The 19,463-nt window shown below is 37.2% G+C and overlaps 1 protein-coding gene across 3 annotated transcripts in view; it reads right to left on the reverse strand.

Annotated features, from left to right (window-relative positions):
• Positions 1–19,463, reverse strand: part of tjp2a (tight junction protein 2a (zona occludens 2)) — a 59,459-nt gene extending 39,996 nt beyond the window's left edge. For 2 of the 3 annotated variants that reach the window (XM_022217092.2, XM_022217089.2), the window contains exons 1-2: positions 9,678–10,329; positions 2,421–2,550 (exon numbers count right to left, since the gene is read on the reverse strand). In XM_022217092.2, the coding sequence (XP_022072784.2) occupies positions 2,421–2,550; positions 9,678–9,784 (237 nt within the window). In that variant the 5' untranslated portion in view covers positions 9,785–10,329. Of the gene's footprint in view, positions 1–2,420; positions 2,551–9,677; positions 10,330–19,445 lie in introns of those variants that run through there. The other variant, XM_051938512.1, reaches the window with a different exon arrangement.

The raw sequence follows: 19,463 nt of genomic DNA on the forward strand, positions 1-19,463 counted from the left end.
ACCCATAACTTAATATTTTGTTGCACAACCTTTTGAGGCAATCACTGCAATTAAACGATTTCTGTATTTGTCAATGAGCGTTCTGCAGCTGTCAACAGGTATTTTGGCCCACTCCTCATGAGCAAACAGCTCCAGTTGTCTCAGGTTTGATGGGTGTCTTCTCCAAATGGCATGTTTCAGCTCCTTCCACATATGTTCAATGGGATTCAGATCTGGGCTCATAGAAGGCCACTTTAGAATAGTCCAACGCTTTTCTCTCAGCCATTCTTGGGTGTTTTTGGCTGTGTGTTTTGGATCGTTGTCCTGTTGGAAGACCCATGACCTGCGACTGAGACCAAGCTTTCTGACACTAGGCAGCACATTTCTCTCCAGAATGCCTTGATAGTCTTCAGATTTCATCGTACCTTGCACACTTTCAAGACACCCTGTGCCAGATGCAGCAAAGCAGCCCCAAAACATTACTGAGCCTCCTCCATGTTTCACCGTAGGGACAGTGTTCTTTTCTTCGCATGCTTGGTTTTTGAGTCTATGAACATAGAGTTGATGTGCCTTACCAAAAAGCTCCAGTTTGGTCTCATCTGTCCAAAGGACATTCTCCCAGAAGCTTTGTGGCTTGTCAACATGCATTTTTGCAAATTCCAGTCTCGCTTTTTTATGAGTTTTTTTCAGCAGTGGTGTCCTCCTTGGTCGTCTCCCATGAAGTCCACTTTGGCTCAAACAACGACGAATGGTGCGATCTGACACTGATGTACCTTGGCCTTGGAGTTCACCTTTAATTTCTTTGGAGGTTGCTCTGGGCTCTTTGGATACAATTCCAACGATCCGTCTCTTCAATTTGTCATCAATTTTCCTCTTGCGGCCACGTCCAGGGAGGTTGGCTACTGTCCCGTGGGTCTTGAACTTCTGAATAATATGAGCCACTGTTGTCACAGGAACTTCAAGCTGTTTAGAGATGGTCTTATAGCCTTTACCTTTAAGATGTTTGTCTATCATTTTTTTTCGGATGTCCTGGGACAATTCTCTCCTTCGCTTTCTGTTGTCCATGTTCAGTGTGGTACACACCTTTTCACCAAACAGGAGGGTGACTACTTGTCTCCCTTTAAATAGGCAGACTGACTGATTATGAGTTTGGAAACACCTGTGATGTCAATTAAATGACACACCTGAGTTAATCATGTCACTCTGGTCAAATAGTTTTCAATCTTTTATAGAGGTACCATCATTTTTGTCCAGGCCTGTTTCATTAGTTTGTTTTTTTAAATAATTATGTTAATCAACAATTCAAAAGTAATGGCTGTTTTTGATTATTTAATTTTCAATAAATTTTTATTTATTGTTACTTTTGTGAGTTTCAAGTGATTTCAGTGAGAATTGTGGGTTTTTCCTTCTTTAACTGAGGGGTACCAACAATTTTGTCCACGTGTGTAGATACGGTGTCACAGTACGTAACCAACATTTCCTCGCTTTGTTGGGACGGCTGACCAACCAGAGAATGGGCCGTAAACAAGCTAAAACGGAGCATTTCAGACATAGAAGTACAGTGTGAGCAACATAATGTGATTTTTTAACATTAAATGGTGTAAACACATTCTCGTAAAACCGAAAAATAGAATTCTAAACTTGCAAATTTTAAAGATATGGACTCTTTAAACATTCTATATGCAATAATTCACATATTTAACATCTTAAAACATAGCAAAAGAACTTAAAATGGTCAATTTTTTTCATATATTTTAATGTTAAGAGCAAAATTTAAACTAGAAAAGCACTCAGAGAGGATAGAGAGGAAAACAGGAAACCCATGCAGTAAAGGATCATGAGCTGGAATCAAACCTGCGTCTCTGACACAGTTTTGTGTACAAATCACCTTCTTAACCAGTTGAGCTATCTGGACACCTTGCTCCAATTTGTTGGATGACATACTAACCTATGATGTTTTTGTCTTATTTTGGACCACATACTAAATAAAACATACTAAAAAATTCAAAGTGATCCAGAATCCAGGATCCTTTCCAGATTGCCACCAAAATTAAATCAGCTCTTCCTCTTACCATAGTCTACATCCCCTCAAAATTTCATGTGAATCTGCCCAGGCGTTTTTGAGTTATCTTGCTAACAGACAGACAGACAGACAGACAGACACACAAATGCCGGGTGTCATATAACCTCCTTGGCGGAGGTAAAAATTATGTGATACAAGCTGCCCATCTCATTATTCCAACAAATCCATATTATAGCCCAACATTATGCGTCTACATGTTCTTGTGATCGGACTATGTTTATTTGGTCAAAAACATCACTGAGACTCATGCAAATGGATTTCCTGAGTTAAAATCTACTTCAGCTGACAAAATTTAGAGTCAGGTGCAGCCCTACTAAATCTACGAGCATCGACATTTAGCATCATGTAAATTACGTACCATCATAATAGCCGAATAGCTCCGTGAAGAGAGGCGGCGCAGATACAAGTACTGGGCTTCTCTGGACCAGTAGAACTTGCGGCTGGACTTGAGCAGGTCAGTGCTGGTCTGGTCAGAGCCAGGCTGGTCCCTGTGGACAAGAAACACAGAATAAACCTTATTAAATCTATAAAAAAACAAATCAATCACATTCACAAGGTGGATGTACCGACAGGAGTGTTACTACCAACAGTTTGGTCTTTTCTACAACGCTTGGTTTGACCTTCAAAGAGCACATCTCAGACACCTCGTTTTTAAAGTGTCCAGTGATGCTTTCATGCAACAACTTCCTAAAACAAAGTCTGTCGGAGCGTGAAACACGTGGAAGCAGAGAGTCTATTTTTAAATGGTAAGAAAACCAATTAGCAGACTCGTCAAACTTGCATGAGTTGTGTAATCGCCGCTTGCTTCGAGTTTGCATCCTCTTTTTGTTTAAATTTGCAGCCACAGTTGTCTGTTGATGCATTTGTAGTTTTTATCTTCTATTTTTTGCCATTTTAATGTCTTGTTTGTTTTAAATTGTTTCTTTTAATTGCCTTACATGTTTTTATGCCTCAGGAGCACCGACTCAGTTGCATTATATTGTTATCTAACCTTAAAATAATGACTGTGAAGCTACTACTGCTGTCTTGTTTTGCACATTTCACAAAAAAGAAAGATTTTTCTTTTCTGCAACAGTCAGAGCAACTTAAACCATTTTTGTTCAGGAACTATTTCAAAGCAAAGTCATCAAGTTTCTAGTTGATTACATGACATACTGTGTTATCTTGCACATTCCCAGGCGATTAATGTTCTCATTCCTGCACACTGGAATTATTTCCACTACTTTTTATTGCTTAAAATCACTTGTATTTGCTACATTTGCTCCTTATTTGTCTTGTGACACTACAAGTTAGCATTTATGCACTAAAACACTGGGTTTTACAGTCCAAGTTCAACCAGATTCACCCGTAAATACCAAATTCAAACAGCTGCTACAGACTATTATACAACTTTAATCTGCAGCATCTCTGACCTGACTGTCACAACAAGTCCAAACAAGTGAGGAAAATGTCAAACTGAATTGCTTTTTTTTCATGGTAGTGAGTCAGAAAGGTATTGAAAAGGTTCACAGTGCAGAGAGAGAAGACAGCAGATTGTCTCTGCATGACTAAACCTGCTGCTTTATATCCACATGTATGATTCAGAGGAAGATTTTGGAACCTCCCGTAACACCTTAAGAGTCTGTGGGGTAAAAATGAAGTCCCTCTGTGCAATATTTATGACATTATCACCTCAGAGTTCCCATTAGAAGGGCGCTTCAGTGTCGGACAAGCAGCAATGGGTAGAATTATCCTGAAATTTAATCCTCACTATGAGCCAAGTTCCCAAAAAAATAGTGGATCCTATTTGTTTCATCCAGTCAGAGCAACTCAACAGTGTCCTTTGTATGATAGTAAATACACACTCATCTTTATAATTCCACCATCGGTTTGTAGAGCAGAGATTTTAGTATAAAATTTGAGCTACGATTCATAAGAGTTAAAAAAAATCAAACATTATTTAGGATATCTGTATAGAACAGGCACTAAATGTCATTGAATGCCTTTAAAATCTCCAATTATGTGACTATACTGCAGGTTTTAAAGTCCACCTTACTGGTTGGAATTCAGCTTTATATGCACAAATAAATAACTAAACGAACATCTCCTTCTGCAACTGCTTCAAATTCAAGACTTTAACTGGTAAAATATGGCTTTTAGTATGAAATATGCACAGGTAACATCATGCATTTGTCACTAGAATTAGCAGAAATTGTGCAAATAAACATGTCTACAAATCCATGCATGGGCATTTTCATGTGCAATAATTCTAAAGAGCACTTTATTCCATCCTTTAACTGCATTTTACCTTATTTTTAATGTGAGTCATTGTGCAGAATAAATGAAAAATTTTTGTCTTTTTCAAGAGACTTTAAATTTCTTTGGGTGTGTGCACATGCAATGACAAAGACATTTGAATTTTAATTATTTTTTGACAATGGATCTGAAATACACAGGATTATAACTTTAAAATCTCAAGAAAAAAAATCAGAAACAAAACTCAGGAATCATCAATATCAACACAAAACTGTCTCAGTCACACTGAGACGTTATAGATTAGATTTTATCAGCCGTCCAGGTGATGCAGGACACTAAAGAAACAACACTGAGATTCAGGCTTGAGTCAGAGTTGAGCAGTAATTTCAGGCTTACAGCCATTATATATATTCTTTGGTTTCTTTGACAAGAATGTAAAAACATGACAAACATTAGTCTTATTATTTAAATCTTTTTTTAGGTTGGGTCATCTGCAATTTGATTGTGATTGCACACAGATGTATATTAAAAAGAGTGATACACATGAAATTAAACCAATATAATACTGTGAAGTCAAAGGCAGAGCATCCCCAAACACCAACTGGTGGATGTAAGACACACTCCAGGCCTGAAGGCGCAACATCATCAGCAAAGGAGTGGAACCAAAAAATGACGACCAGTGCTTCCACAGGGACACAATTTACCTGGGCACCGTCTCATCCAGCATGCTATAAAATGTTTGGTGATCAGTTCAGTCAGTCTTCCTTTGATTGTGGTCATCATATGAAGCAAGACACAGCTGCTGTTTGGACTGTGAGGACGCAACTGGTAGGACTGAATACGAAGACTTAAATGTTTATTTTGTGTGAAGAACTTGAAATTTTATTTTTTATAAAGAAATTGAGGTTTAATTTAATGAATTTGGTTCACACTCAAGAAGATTAATTTGAAAGTCAATTTAAATTTATTTAGTAAACGTGTAAATTTCTTTGATTGAAAGAGCACATGATGTTAGAAAACACTAATGTGTGTCTTTTTTTATTCATATTGAAGGTTATCAACCTGTCACCTTTCATTCCACCTTTGAATCAAAATCAACAATAAAACAAAGGAAAGAAAGAAGACTGAGTTGTCCCTTTGTGACCCTCATGGCCAAACAGGCTTTTTTCAAGTTTGAGCAAAGCTGTGTTGAAACACTCACAGAACTTGACAAATATACAGTAACAGCAAAAGAAGTTAAGGTATGTACCAAATGAACAGAACAAATTTACAGTAAATATAGTAGCATGAATGTAGCCCGTGTTATATACAGTATAAACAACAATCCAATGTAATATGAGCGGTGTTAAAAGAAGCTGTTTCTTATTATGTACACAGACAAAAAGTCAATGATGTTTGACGGAGATGATTTACATTTGACACAAGTTCTTTAATTGATACATGAAAAAGCTTATTTTATATTTTGCAAATATTCTATTGAAAATGTTTCGTTCAAAAACAAACTATGAAGACTTTTGTAAACTGCAGCTGAAGGAAGTTTGGTGATTCAGCCTTCAGAGCCCGTCGGGCACACTTTCACACGTCCCTTGTTCTCGGCTGAATTGCTCTCCAGCCATTTATGGCACCGAGGTGTTGCAAATGTCAAATAAAACCGCACGACTTGAACTTCTCGACAATCTCAGGTGCTTATGAGCGAGACGAAGCGTCAATGATGAAATATTACTTTGAATCTGCATCAGATTTAAAACCAGTTTCAACATCACAGCAACTGAATGTATAGCCTCCAACACTGAGCTGTTATTGCATGCCACTTTGTATGAAAATAAACACCAAATAATAGATTTACTTTTCAGTGCAACAACTCAAAAGTTGCAGTAAAAAACACGAGTGCTGTAGCCTAGCCGCGCTAGGCAACCCACGGCAACGAATTTAATTCTCTGCCAGGGTGGGTCTAGTTCCCCTCCATAAGGCTCGAGGTTGGATGCTCCTAAAACTGGCCGGACGAATCACCATGAAGTGTAGAGTCAGAAGGCGGGCGTAACTAAGTGACGACAGAGGCGATTCTGACAGAAACAACCGGCGCACAATAAACAGTTATCTTTCGACTCGGCTTTGGCCACAGCCCTTCAAGATTTGAAGCTAAAATTCAACTTGAAAGATAAACAAAGGACGGCACTGAAGTGTTTCATTGAGAAGAAAGACGTATTTGGACTTATGCCGACGGGATATGGCAAATCCTTAATATACCAGTTGGCTCCGCTGGTTGGGAAGCTAATGGGACTTAGCCACAATCCGCCGGTGCTCTAGGAACTACATCAGCCTATTCGTTGCACTGATTGGTTGTATACCTACCCAATTGCTGCAGAGTGATTTGAAAGACAACCTTTTAGCCCGCCTCCCTCCCTGTCAAGCGGTCCTAGACCCTTGCGTCTTCAGAACATGGGTCTAGCGCGGCTAGGCTACGAGTGCTGTTCTCTATGGTGAAAAAGACAGTAGAGGTCCTAGACTCTGGGGGGTTTGAGGGCAAAGTGGCCCAAATGGGGCTCCGATTTGAGGGTCAATGGGAAACATTTGAAAGCAGGCAACCATGTTGTGAAGAAGTCAGAATAAAATATTGGCGTTTGTTTTTAATAAGCAGTTTCCCACAGTTCTGATATTGCCAGATTCCAGACAATCCCTGCTACATAACTATGAAAAAACATCTTTTTCTCCATTCATTTTATGGTGAGATGTATGTAAAAACATGACAATTTCATCATATATAGGCAGCTAATATAAAAAAATTTGCAAGTATAATCATAATAAGTGGTGGAAGACGTGAATCTCTTTTATTGTGCTCAACAAAACAAGACGCAGCATGTATACCTAAGAGTTATGACCAAGATAAGAGCTTTAAAGTACAGGTAGTGACATTTTCCTGATAATTCACAGCAGAAGGTGAAACTAAATTAACTTTAAAGATTGTGAAACCTACACAAAACTGTAAGTATGCCAGTTTTGATCAGAAAAAATAATGTTTCAGTGACTTTTTAACATTTCACCGCCCACCCACAACATACAATCAATGTGTTCAACTCTGTCAAACTGCTAGTAGTACAAAGAGTTACATTAGATTTTTGCTTTTTCTTGCTTTTTGGTTCCTTTCAGTTCCTTTTACACCTCAGAATACCCAGACTTCACCTGAAAACTCCAGTTTCCCTGCAGTCAAAGCAGCACAACGATCATTTGATTAAGGAGGACCACACCCACATGAAGGTTTAGAAACACATTGTTCACTTTCTCCTTGTGGTGTTAAGTCGCTCAGACAGCTTTGTTTTTATTTGATCTCGTGCTCTGACAGATATTCATCCTGCCGATTACAAAAGTTTCAACCAACTCAGATTCCTCAAGCTATATTTTGAATCTTCCTTTGTGTCACTATTAAGTCAAATTTCCTTTACAAGAAAACCAATAAATTATAATTAAAGCCCGTTATCGATTTTCTGCCTTCATTTCTCTGATTGGTTGCAGGTCTATCTAACTCCTGTAAAACCTCACCAGATCTTCCAGACTAATTGGCATTTGCACATTTGTCTGGTAATGCCGTCCTGGATTTTAATAGTGATTTTTATATTTATAGTATTTGTCTGAGAGCTTTCTGCCTCCACTACTCTGTGGATTATCCAGAGTAAATGGAACCACGTTACTCTAGAGTCACTGTGATGCTGTTTTCACTTTCAGTCCTGTGAGGAACCAAATTCCATTCATTTCTGCTGTACTAGACAGACAGACACCTAAAAAACACAACAAATAAAAAGAAAACTAGCTGCATGACGACATACCATTCAATGAAAGCGTGTTTTTTTGTCGTTTTAGTGTACTGACTTGCTACCGGTACGTTTTAAAGTTCTTAAAATCATTCCATTGCTTCCTTAAATTAGACAGAAAAAGGCAGCCACATTTCTAAAACTATACACTTATTAGAAGTAGATTTATTTCTTTTTTAGAAATAAATTTGAACTGATATGTTACGAGTTTAAAGTTTCTGCATTCTTGAAAAGTCAACCCATTACGTCCTTGAATTAGTCACTAAAAAGGAAACATTGCTGAATATTTACATTTACTTAGAAATAGATTTGTTACTGAAAGAGATTTGATCTAGACATGTTATTGCTAAATTTTAAAGCTTCTGCATTCTCAAAAAGTCTATCCATTGTTTCCTAGAATTAGACACTAAAAGGTAAACATGTTGCTGAACTATTATGCCTATTTAGAAAAATAGATTTGAACTAACATGATACAGACACATTTTAACGTTTCTATGGTCTTGCAAAATCCCTCTATTGCTTCTCTGAATTAGACACTAAAATGTCAATATATAACTGAAATATTATGATCATTTAGAAATAATTTGTTACTGAAATGGATTTAAACAGACATGTTACAGGTATATTTTAAAGTTTCTGCATTCTCAAAAAATCTATCCTTTGCGTCTCTACATTAGACACTAAAAAGTAAACATATTTCTGAAACATTTTACCCATTTAGAAATACATTTCTTTTTTTAGAAAGTAGATTTGCTACTAAAAATAGATTTAAACTGGCATGATACAGGTATGTTGAAAGGTGTCTATAGTATTCCAAAATCCCGCTATTGCTTCTTTGAATTAGACACTAAAAGGTAAATATATAACTGAAATGTTCAGATTATTTAGAAATAGATTGGTTACCGAAATAAATCTGAGCCGACATGTTACAAGTAAGTCTTAAAGTTTCTGCAGCCTCAAAATAGTCGATCCATTGCTTCCTTGAATTACTTGTACTTTTTTTTTTTTTTTTATTTCACCAGGTAAAAATGTTTGGGAACCAGTTCTCATTTACAAACAGCACCTGGCCAAGAGGCACCAGAAGGAACAAATACCATGTAAACTACAGACACAAATGGACATAAAAACATAACCTAGAACAAAAGGCAGGGAAAAAGGGCATCTCCCTGAGTCCTGAGCAACGGAACCAACTGAAGGACCAGATTTCAGAAACTGACGATGCCATTAAGAGACTATATGCATTCATTTCAGTGTTATCTGTTGAACCAGCTGAACAAGTTGGCTGATTAGTTTTGTTTAATTACACACTAAAGGTACCAGGATTTCTAAAATATTAGGATTATCCTGATTTGTTACTGAAACAAATTTAAATTAACATGTTCCAGGTACATTTTAAAGTTTGCATTCTTGAAAAATCCTTCCATCGCTTCTTTGAACTAATCACTAAGAAGTATCCTAAAACATTCTGATTATTTAAGAGTAGATTTAATAGAAATCAACAGAAGTAGCAGCTGTAACATCCAACTGCAGATCTCTCTGTACGTTATCAGAAACAACCCAGCGATGAAACTCACCCCGGGGGTCTCCACAGCTTCCTGCCGGGGGGCAGAAGCTCCCGTTTGTTCAGGGGTACGATCCCCATCGCTGCCTGCATGATTGTGATAAACTTCTTAAACTTCATCTTCTTGCTCTCCTTAAATAGCGTCACACAGAGCTGGACTGTCTCACGACAAACACCAGGAGCAGATTCAGCATCTCCGAATCATCTCCTTCTGCTTCACCGACGTCCACAAACTTGTTCGCTCTTTTTGCCTCAGCGCTTCTCCATGACAACGGAGCATGGACCAAACTCCCGGAGCGGCAAGGTTCCCGATGGCGTGGCTACTACAAGTCTCCCGACCGCCGCTGCTGACTCTGACAGATGTCCTTTTGGCTTTTCTGAGAGGAGGGAGGATAAAAGGAAAACAAACGACCACGTTCCTGCCAGGCGGTGGGCTGGCCGAGAGGGGATGACAGCACGTCACTCTTACATAATTCTGGAGCTTCTCTGGACATTACACTAATGAAAATGCAGCCTCTGCCACCACCACCACCATTGCTGCTGCTTCTGTCGCTGCTGCTGCAGCCGCTGGGATAATTGTGGTACTGAGCTCTGACAGATCATGGATGCTCCCCACCCCCTTCTTCTATAATCCCCCATCCAGGCTTAGTTTTCTCACCATTTACACCCGGACGGACCCATCTAACTTCACTCTCGCATCCTCACACATCCCTTAATGGAAGATTACTAAGGACAAGACAAGCTGCTCTGCAATTAAAGATTCGAGTGTGCGCGGGACACATTTGATTGCAAAAACAAAAAAAACGTTTTAGGAGCAGGATGTTGTTTCGATTTTTAAAAATAACTCAGTGAAACTCATCTGAGGCTTTGAATGTTCACAATATTAAATTTAATGCTGATTTTTGCTGTTCTCTATAAGAAAAACATGCTTTAACAGTCAGCTAATGCAAGCATCCATGCTGCTTGTTATGGAAGAAGTAGTTGTACTGTTCATTTTTATCTCTTACTTATGTTTTGGTTCATTTTTGGACGACACTCCTGAAATTTCTTCACTCTTTGTAGCAAAATTCCCTCCTATATGGGATTAATAAAGGCCTATTTTAGCTAAAAAAAAATGCCACCAAAATATGATTTATACTCCTCCTACATGCTGATATGTGCAGACTTCCCACATTGCTTCAATACAACAAGCTGCCACAGGTCAAATTTCACAACCTGCAAGTCAAGAATCGCATTTTCAGTTTGCACTCAGATGACGCCTCGACTTGCAGCTTGAGGTGCATTTATGGCACAAACATCTGCATGTAGCTTCACTTTCCCTGCCTGCCCTGTGACCTTGCATGATCTTAACCTGTAGATTTTTTTTTAACATATGTGCATTGATTGTGCTATTAATAAACTTCCATGATGCATCCCTCCGCATTCCTTCGCTCCCGTAAAACCCCCGGTGTGCACGCCATGGATTAAATGTCTGTATCTTGTCGTCCGCGAGTCACCAGATAACAGCAGGGCCGCCGTGCCCTGAGAGGTTAGAAATAAATAAATAATCTTCCACGGCCTCTTGATGAGTTGCCAGCCAATGCAAACTCCGGACGGGATTTATATTCAAGCAGCTTGGACGTCTGGATTACGGCTCTGGACGGTCGTGCCATTAGAGCTGCTGCAGATTTCACTGAGCGGGAGAAATCCCTCAGCGCTCGGAGGGGAGGGCCTGAAAATGCCAGGAGTAAAAATAACAAGTGTCTATTTAAAAAAAAAAAAAAAAAAAAACTGTGGGTAGCAACCACAAAACAAGAGAGAGGAGAGAGTTCTTACGAGGTCGGACGAAACCCGATTTAGAGCAGCAGACAGCAAACTATTAATCTATGCAAAACTCACACCGCAGCATGATATTCACAAGAGGTTTTATCATAATCCAGCACTTTACAGTAATCTCATCCAACACTTCCTGGATCCGGACAACAGAGTGTTGGGAAGTGGAGAGTTAGAACATCTGCACAAAGCTACACAATCACACCTGTCCACACCTGATCCTTCGTAAGTCAACAAGAGAAAGAAAGACTTTTTATTTATGAATCAGGTTATGCACCAGATTTTTTTCTTGGCCAGTTATTTCTTACAGTCTTGGCCAGTTGCTTGGCAACCTGACGGTGACGGGAAAGACTCAAGGCAACGGTAAAAAGGCATTTTTGCATTTCTATTTTTGTATGGAATAAATAAACCAGCTGTATTAATTAGTGAAGTGAAGGTTGCAGTAGTTACTGCACTTGGACACAACTGGGCTAACCGTCTCTCTATGCTACACTAAGCTAAGCTAACTGCTGGCTTCAGATCTGTCATAAACATTTATTATTCTGAAAAAGATTTGCTACTGAAATATATTTAAACTGACAGGTACATTTTGAAATTTCTGCATTCTCAAAAAATCCCTCCATCCATCGCTTCTTTGAATTAGACAATAAAAAGGCAAACAGCTTGGTTAACTGTTTCTTTATGCTATGCTAAGCTACATGCTAGCTTAATATTTATCACACACATGGGTCACTTCATCTCAAGTCATCCAATTTTTAGAATAATTTCTGTTCAACCGTCCCTGATTGACTTTTAAATGAATTTTTGTAACATTTATAACATACTCTCTTTTCGCTGGAGATTTTTTCCTTTATTAAAAGTAAACAGTAATGTCCTTCAGCATGCAATCTCGAGAACATCAAACTAGACCAAATAAGAATAAAAAATAATATTAAAGATATCATTGTGTGGTCTAGGAAACTAAAATGGGCTTATTTTACTATTCAATTATCGATTATTCATAGAATAATCAACAGATCGGTCGATGGTCAGAGATGCAAATTTAGAAACGTTTTTTCATCAATCAACTGATAACACAAAGTACTGCAAACACTATTCCTTATGCTGATACAGCCATTTTTCACATTAGACACAACATTTGCTCTTTTCAACATGACTTACTGTCTTCAATCACACAAGTAGCCATTAACCGGCACAGAAGTCTTTGTCATGGTGCCCCCTGCTAGCTAAAATGTCACAACGCTCTCTGCTTGTCAACACAGAACTACCTGCAGTCCAAGTAACTGGCTCTTCAGGTCTCTGCATCCATTATCTCAAATGCATGTCCTTCGTTTTCTGCTTTATCGATTAATATGTATCAAATGAATTAATGGAAATAAATTGGTTAACATCCCTATTGATAATGAAAATAATTGTTAGCTGCAGCCTCAATGCCCCTTTACAATCACAGCATGTGCTTGGATTTCCATAGATGGTTGCACAACAGCTACCTGAAGCCACTTCCTCGCTAAGATCTGATGTTTTACACACCAAAAACACCCCAGTTTTTTAACCATCATGGCTGTTTTTGTTGCTGCATTTCACTACTACAACATAAAACACCTAATCCAACCCACAATCATCTGGAACAGTTTGAAGTTTTGCTCAACCAGAAGCACACTAGAAAGTCCTGGGACCAAACCAACCCAAGCCTTTCTTCATATTTACACTGCAAATATATTAAAATACAGATTTAAAAATGTGCTTTCTTTGAGCTTTAATAGCTAAATTCAGGCCAATTTTGAAACAGTAGCTGCAAACATGCATTATTCATTAATAATATAAACTTGATATTAAATTAATCAGCTGTTTCAATATATTTTTAAATCAAATCCAGTCTCATAACGAATCAGTAACACATCTGAGTCGAAGCGAGGGCTTGAGCTTCATCAAAGATGCAGGTCAAGGCTTTTACTTTTTAAAAAGCCTCAGATAATTAATTATGAAAGAAGCGGGAGGCTGATTCACTCTTCCAGCTAATCCCTTTGTCACTGCATGTTTTCACTTTTTAATGAACTCAGAGAATGCGTGCTATTTTTTCCCTCCTCTCACTTCTTTTTTTTCCCCCTTCTCCCCCCACAGGGTGAGCAAATGTGGCTGGAGTTGTTTGGTCGTCTTAATGCTTTTACATAAGCAGTTTGTTTCTGTGCCCCTTGTCACTTCCCCACGTGTCGGAGTGTTGCTGCAGCGCTGCATTACCGAGGCTCCAGGCCATTATGCAATGTCCATATGCAATGCATGCGCCAGCCAGATGGAGGGACACATGCCACTCACAAATCTGTCATCAGAGTTTGTAGAGAGAAAAGGCAAAGAGATTGACGGGGAATCAGCGTGCACATGCTCCACAGGTATAATCTGGATCAAATATGTGTGGTGACCTGAAGGGGCAAACTACAAAACGCATACAGCTGGACACAAAAAAAGACAATATATCTCGAGATGAACGCTTTTCAAGAGATGCTACAGTGAAAAATGCTATTAGAGGATTGAGCTGGGCCTCCAGAGCAGCAAAGTTGCAGACTTTCAGTTCAATTGTCTTAATAAAAACACCAAAAAAACGCCCTAAAAATCCAAATGTTATTGATCTTTTCTTACAGCATTCCATTGCAGGAAAGGAAAAGGTCAGTTAAATGCTACTGGAACACTTAACAGAACTAAGCTCTTGTTATTAAAAAGTTTAGTTCACGCTACCAACACAAAAAATGACTTTGCAAGAGATGCTACAGTGAAAAATGCTATTAGAGGATTGAGCTGAGTCTCTTGAGTATAAAGTTGCAGATTTTTAGTTGAATTTTTGTCATAAAAGCACCAAAAATGTAACAATATTGATATTTCCTGGCAGTATTCCATTACAGGAGAGGAAAAACTCTGCTAGTTCCTGGCTCCTGCTACTATAAATGCTAACCCACCTACTAGAACACTTGCTATTGGAGGATTGAGCCGAGTCTCCTGAGCATAAAGCTGCAGAGTTTTAGTTTAATTTTTGTCAGAAAAACACCCAAAAATGTCCAAATATGGTATTCAAATATTAACCTTTTCTTGCAGCATTCCCATGCAGGAATAGAAAAGGTGAGCTAAATGTTACTAGAACACTTAACAGAACTAAGCTCTTGTTACTAAAATGTCCTTAATCTGTGTTATCAAAACAAAAAATGACAACTTGTCTGGAGCCTTTTCAAAAGACGCTACAGTGAAAAATGCTATTAGATGATTGAGCTGAGTCTTCTGAACACAAACTTGCAGACTTTTAGTTTCATTTATGTCATAAAAACACCAACAACAAAAAAACTTTAAAAATAATCAAATAATATTAACCTTTTCTTTCAGAACTCCACTGCAGGAAAGGAAAAGAAAAGGCCAGCTAAATGCTACTGGAACACTTAACAGAACTGAGCTCTTGTTACTAGTATTAATTTGATAGGTGATGCCAACACAAGAAATGACTTTCCAAGAGAAGCTACAGTGAAAAATGCTATTAGAGGATTGAGCTGAGCCTCCTGAGCAGCAAAGTTGCAGACTTTCAGTTGAATTTTTGTCATATAAACAACAAAAAATGTTCCAATATTCAAATATTATTGGGCTTTTATTGCAGGATTCTATTGCACGGAAGGAAAAAGGTCAGCTAAATGTCACTGGAACATTTAACAGAACTAAGCTCTTGTTACTAAAATTTGCTTAATCCGTGCTACCAACACAAAAAATGACTACAGTGAAAAATGCCATTACAGGATTGAGCTGAGCCTCCTCCTGTACACTTTTACTTTAATTTTCTTCATAAAAATACCACAAAAAAAGTCCAAAAATTCAACAAATATTAATCTTTTCTTGCAGGACTCCATTGCAGGAAAAGATAAGGTCACCTAAATGTTAATCCACCTACTGGAACATTTAATAGAACTAAACTCTTGTTACTAATATTAGTTTTATCTGTGTTACCAACACCAAAAAATACTTTTCAAGAGATGCTACTGGGAAAAATGCTATTAAAAGATGGAGCTGAGCCTCCAGAGCATAAAGTCCCAGATTTTCAGTTTAATTTTTATCATAAAAACACCAAAAAATGTCCTAAAATTGAAAAATTATTGACCTTTTCTTGCAACATTCCATTACAGGAAAGGAAAAGGTCAGTCAAATGCTAAGCCACCTGCTGGTAAACTTAATGGAACTAAGCTCTTCTTACTAAAATGTGTTTAATCTGTGTTACCAAAACAAAAAAATGGCAATTTATATGGAGATTTCTCAAGAAATGCTACAGTGAAAAGTGGTATTAGAGAACTGAGCCTTCTGCACAGCAAATTATCAGACTTTGAGTTTAATTTTCATCATAAAAACACCAAAAAATGTCCTAAAATTCAAATATTACCATTTCTTGCAGCAGTCCATTGCGGGACAGGAAAATGTCAGGCAGATGCTACTGGAACACTTAATAGAATTAAGCTCTTGTTACTAAAATGAGTTTTATCTGTGTTATAAACACAAAAAATGACTTTGCAAGAGATGCTACAGTGAAAAATGCTATTACAGGATTGAGCTGAGCCTCCTGAGCAGCAAAGTTACAGGCTTTTAGTTCAATTTTTGTCATAAAAATCCCCAAAAACATCCAAAAATCAAAAAAAGATTGACCTTTTCTTACAGCATTCAATGGCAGGACAAGAAAATGTCAGCCACATGTCACTAGAATAGTTAATAGAATGAAACTCTTCCTACTACAACATGTTTAATGTTTGTTATCAACACAAAAAAACACTCAAAAACACAATTTATCTCAGACTAACACTTTTCAAGAGACGCTACAGTGAAAAATGCTATTAGAGGATTGAGCTGAGCCTCCAAAGCATAAAGCTGCAACGTTTAAGCTTAATTTTCATTATAAAAACACCAAAAAATGTCCAAATATTCAGATAATATTAACCTTTTCTTGCAGCATTCCATTGCAGGAAAGGAAAAGGTCAGCTAAATGCTAACCCACCTGCTGGTAAACCCAATGGAACAAAGCTCTTGGTACTAAAATGTGTTTAATCTGTGTTACCCAAAACAAAAAATGACAATTAATCTGGAGATTTTTCAAGAGACACTACAGTGGAAATACGGTACCAGAGGATTGAGCTGAGCCTGCTGAGGAGCAAAGTTGCAGACTTTGTTACATTTTTGTCAAAAAAAAACCCAACAAAAAACATCCAAATATTCAAATAATCTTGCAGCATTCCATTGCAGGACAGGAAAAGGTCACCTCGTTGCTACCTTAAATGCTGCCCCACCTGCTGCCGTTACTAAAATGTGTTTAATCTGTGCTGTAGCTGTTCAAACAAACCAACAATTTCCTTTGAAACCTGCACAGAACCGGCGATCGTCACCGCGGTGCGTGTTGGATTTGTGTCGCTCCGACATCACGTGAACGCAACAATCGGTAAGCTCATGAGATCAGGTCGGCAGCAGTTTTTTGGGGCCGGGCGTCACAGCTGCTCTCTGCTGAATGTGCCGTCTCGGGGCATGATGGGAAATGCATGACTCCCGCCTGAACTGACAGCTGATGTGGGCTCGATAATAAAACGTCTGATTGAAACGCTTCTTTTATTGTTGATTTTAGTTGTTGATGGTGAGGTTTATCACTGCACAAATACATAGTTCTGGTCAATTATATGTTCAATATTTACTGACTTATTGAGTATTGAGCATTCTTAAAAGCTTTGACAGTCAAAATATTTTGCCAATTACTTATTACTTAGCTTATAGTCTTGTACCTCTTTGTACTGTTTTGAACTGTTAATGTTTTCAGTTGTTTTCATACAGCTTGAGACCTGATTATGGCACAAGTTGAAGCCAGTTTGCCTGAGAATTCATATAAAATGAAGGTTGAACCACAAACAGAGATCAGTAGAATGTGTACAACCTGATTTATGGCTCTGATAACATTCTATCAATTATGAATCAGCTCTAACAGGATGTAAGTTTCTACAACTTCCTATAAAGGCTGAAAATTCACAGACTTTACTGCTATAATTTAACTGTCCTCAGCTGTCTGATCCACTTTCCAGTTAAGGAGTGGTTCATCTCAAACAAATGTAATGTGTTTGCTGTAATAAAAAAAGCCTAAAAGGAGTACTAATGATCAGAAACAGAGTTTAGATTAATTCTACAGTTATTAAGAGTAAGTATCAGCCAATAAAACAGCAGCGCATTCATTTATGCCCCAGAAAAAGACACTTTTTGACATGTTAGAGTGGGAAATTTTAAATTAAAAGATGCCAGTTGCTTGTTTATCAGGAAAATTTAGCAAAAACTGACACAGTCTAATGCATAAATCCTGTGTATTTAGGATTATGTTGGGTGATACATCTCAAAGTAAACATGTCTTTTTTGAATATCAATACATATAAATCATATAAGAGCTTCACATTTAGTTATGCATGAGATTAACTTCTCAAATTTTGTTGTTGCTCCGACTTTAACTTCAAAACATTTTAGAACATTTTTTTCCTTTTAAAACGGTTTGATTATTGCCAAATTTACAATTGAGGAGCAAAAGCTGTAACTTCAATTTATATTTAAATTAATCACATAAAAAATTAATAAAACTAAATAAACATGTTTAACTCCAGCAACGATTTTTTTTTATTTTTAAACAGTTTGATAATTGCCAAATAATTTACAATTTAGGAACTCAACTGTAACTTCAATTTGTCATAATTTATATTTAAGTTCATGAGATAAAATAAGGTAATAAAATAAATAAAAATGAAGTGTTACAGCAAGCCAATATAGCAGAATTCTTCAATTATCTTAGATTTGTATTTATTGCATTATTTATTTATTTGTTTTTATGCAATAGATCTTAGTGAATAAAATGTATCAGAAATCCAACATTAGTCTTAGTCTTGGCAAGAATTTTGAAATTTAATGACATTTATGGGGCTTTTTCTCCATCAAAAGTCCTACATAATTAATAAAAATAACAATCTTATATAATTCATCATATTATATACATTAAATTCATATATACATTAAATTCTTGGCCATACAAAGTGTAATTTAATTTAATTGTTTTAATGACTTTAAAGCACTTTAAGCGCTGTAAACTGCATTTTGTTGTTGCTTAACAATGAAAATAAACATCTATTCTATTATAATATACTCTCATATCTTTACAAATTTCAAATTTTTAAGGATTTTTTTGCTCAAATGAATGGATAGCCCTCCATATGATTCTCATGTTAAAAGCAAAGTAAAGTTTATTTATATTTGCGTACTGTACCTGCAAAAATAAACAACAAAATAAAGAAAAATGCAATGCCCAAATTATATTATAGAGTTTTTTTCCCCAAAACTTTTTTTCTCAAGTTAATGGATAACTCTCAATATAATGCTCATGTTAACATGAAAGTAACGTTTATTTATGTATATTGTCATGGGAAAAAAAACATTAAATCTTGTTTTATACAGTTAGAATATTACATTAACACACCTTAAAACCACTTTTTGTGATTTCCTCAGACCAATAATTTGATTTTAATACAAAGAAAACACCTAAAATTAACATTGGCTGCATTCAGTGGTAATTTTGGCAATTCTAAATAAGCTATGAACCATTTTATATCAATAAAAAAGGATTTTTGCTGCTTAAACTGCCGTTTTCTAGCTGGTGAAACCGCCTTAACAGTGTTTCCACAGTGGTCAGTATCAGTACAAAGCAGCAGCAGCAACAGCAACAACAAAGAGGCCTGAAACACAATCACATTTACTGCCCATTCCGACGACAAACTACCAGATAACATCTAAAAAACAACATCCCGTCGCCTTAAAGTGCGAGATAAAACCGTGGTTTATTATTAAAACCGTCAAACGGAAACCGGAGCCTCTGCAGGCGGCGGCACGAAGCCCAGAAACACAGAAAACACGTCGAAGCTCAGGTAGAAAAACAGCATTTACTCACCAGGTGAAGCTGTTTCCT

The sequence above is a fragment of the Acanthochromis polyacanthus genome, chromosome 18, assembly GCF_021347895.1.
Source record: "Acanthochromis polyacanthus isolate Apoly-LR-REF ecotype Palm Island chromosome 18, KAUST_Apoly_ChrSc, whole genome shotgun sequence".
Classification (NCBI taxonomy): domain Eukaryota; kingdom Metazoa; phylum Chordata; class Actinopteri; family Pomacentridae; genus Acanthochromis; species Acanthochromis polyacanthus.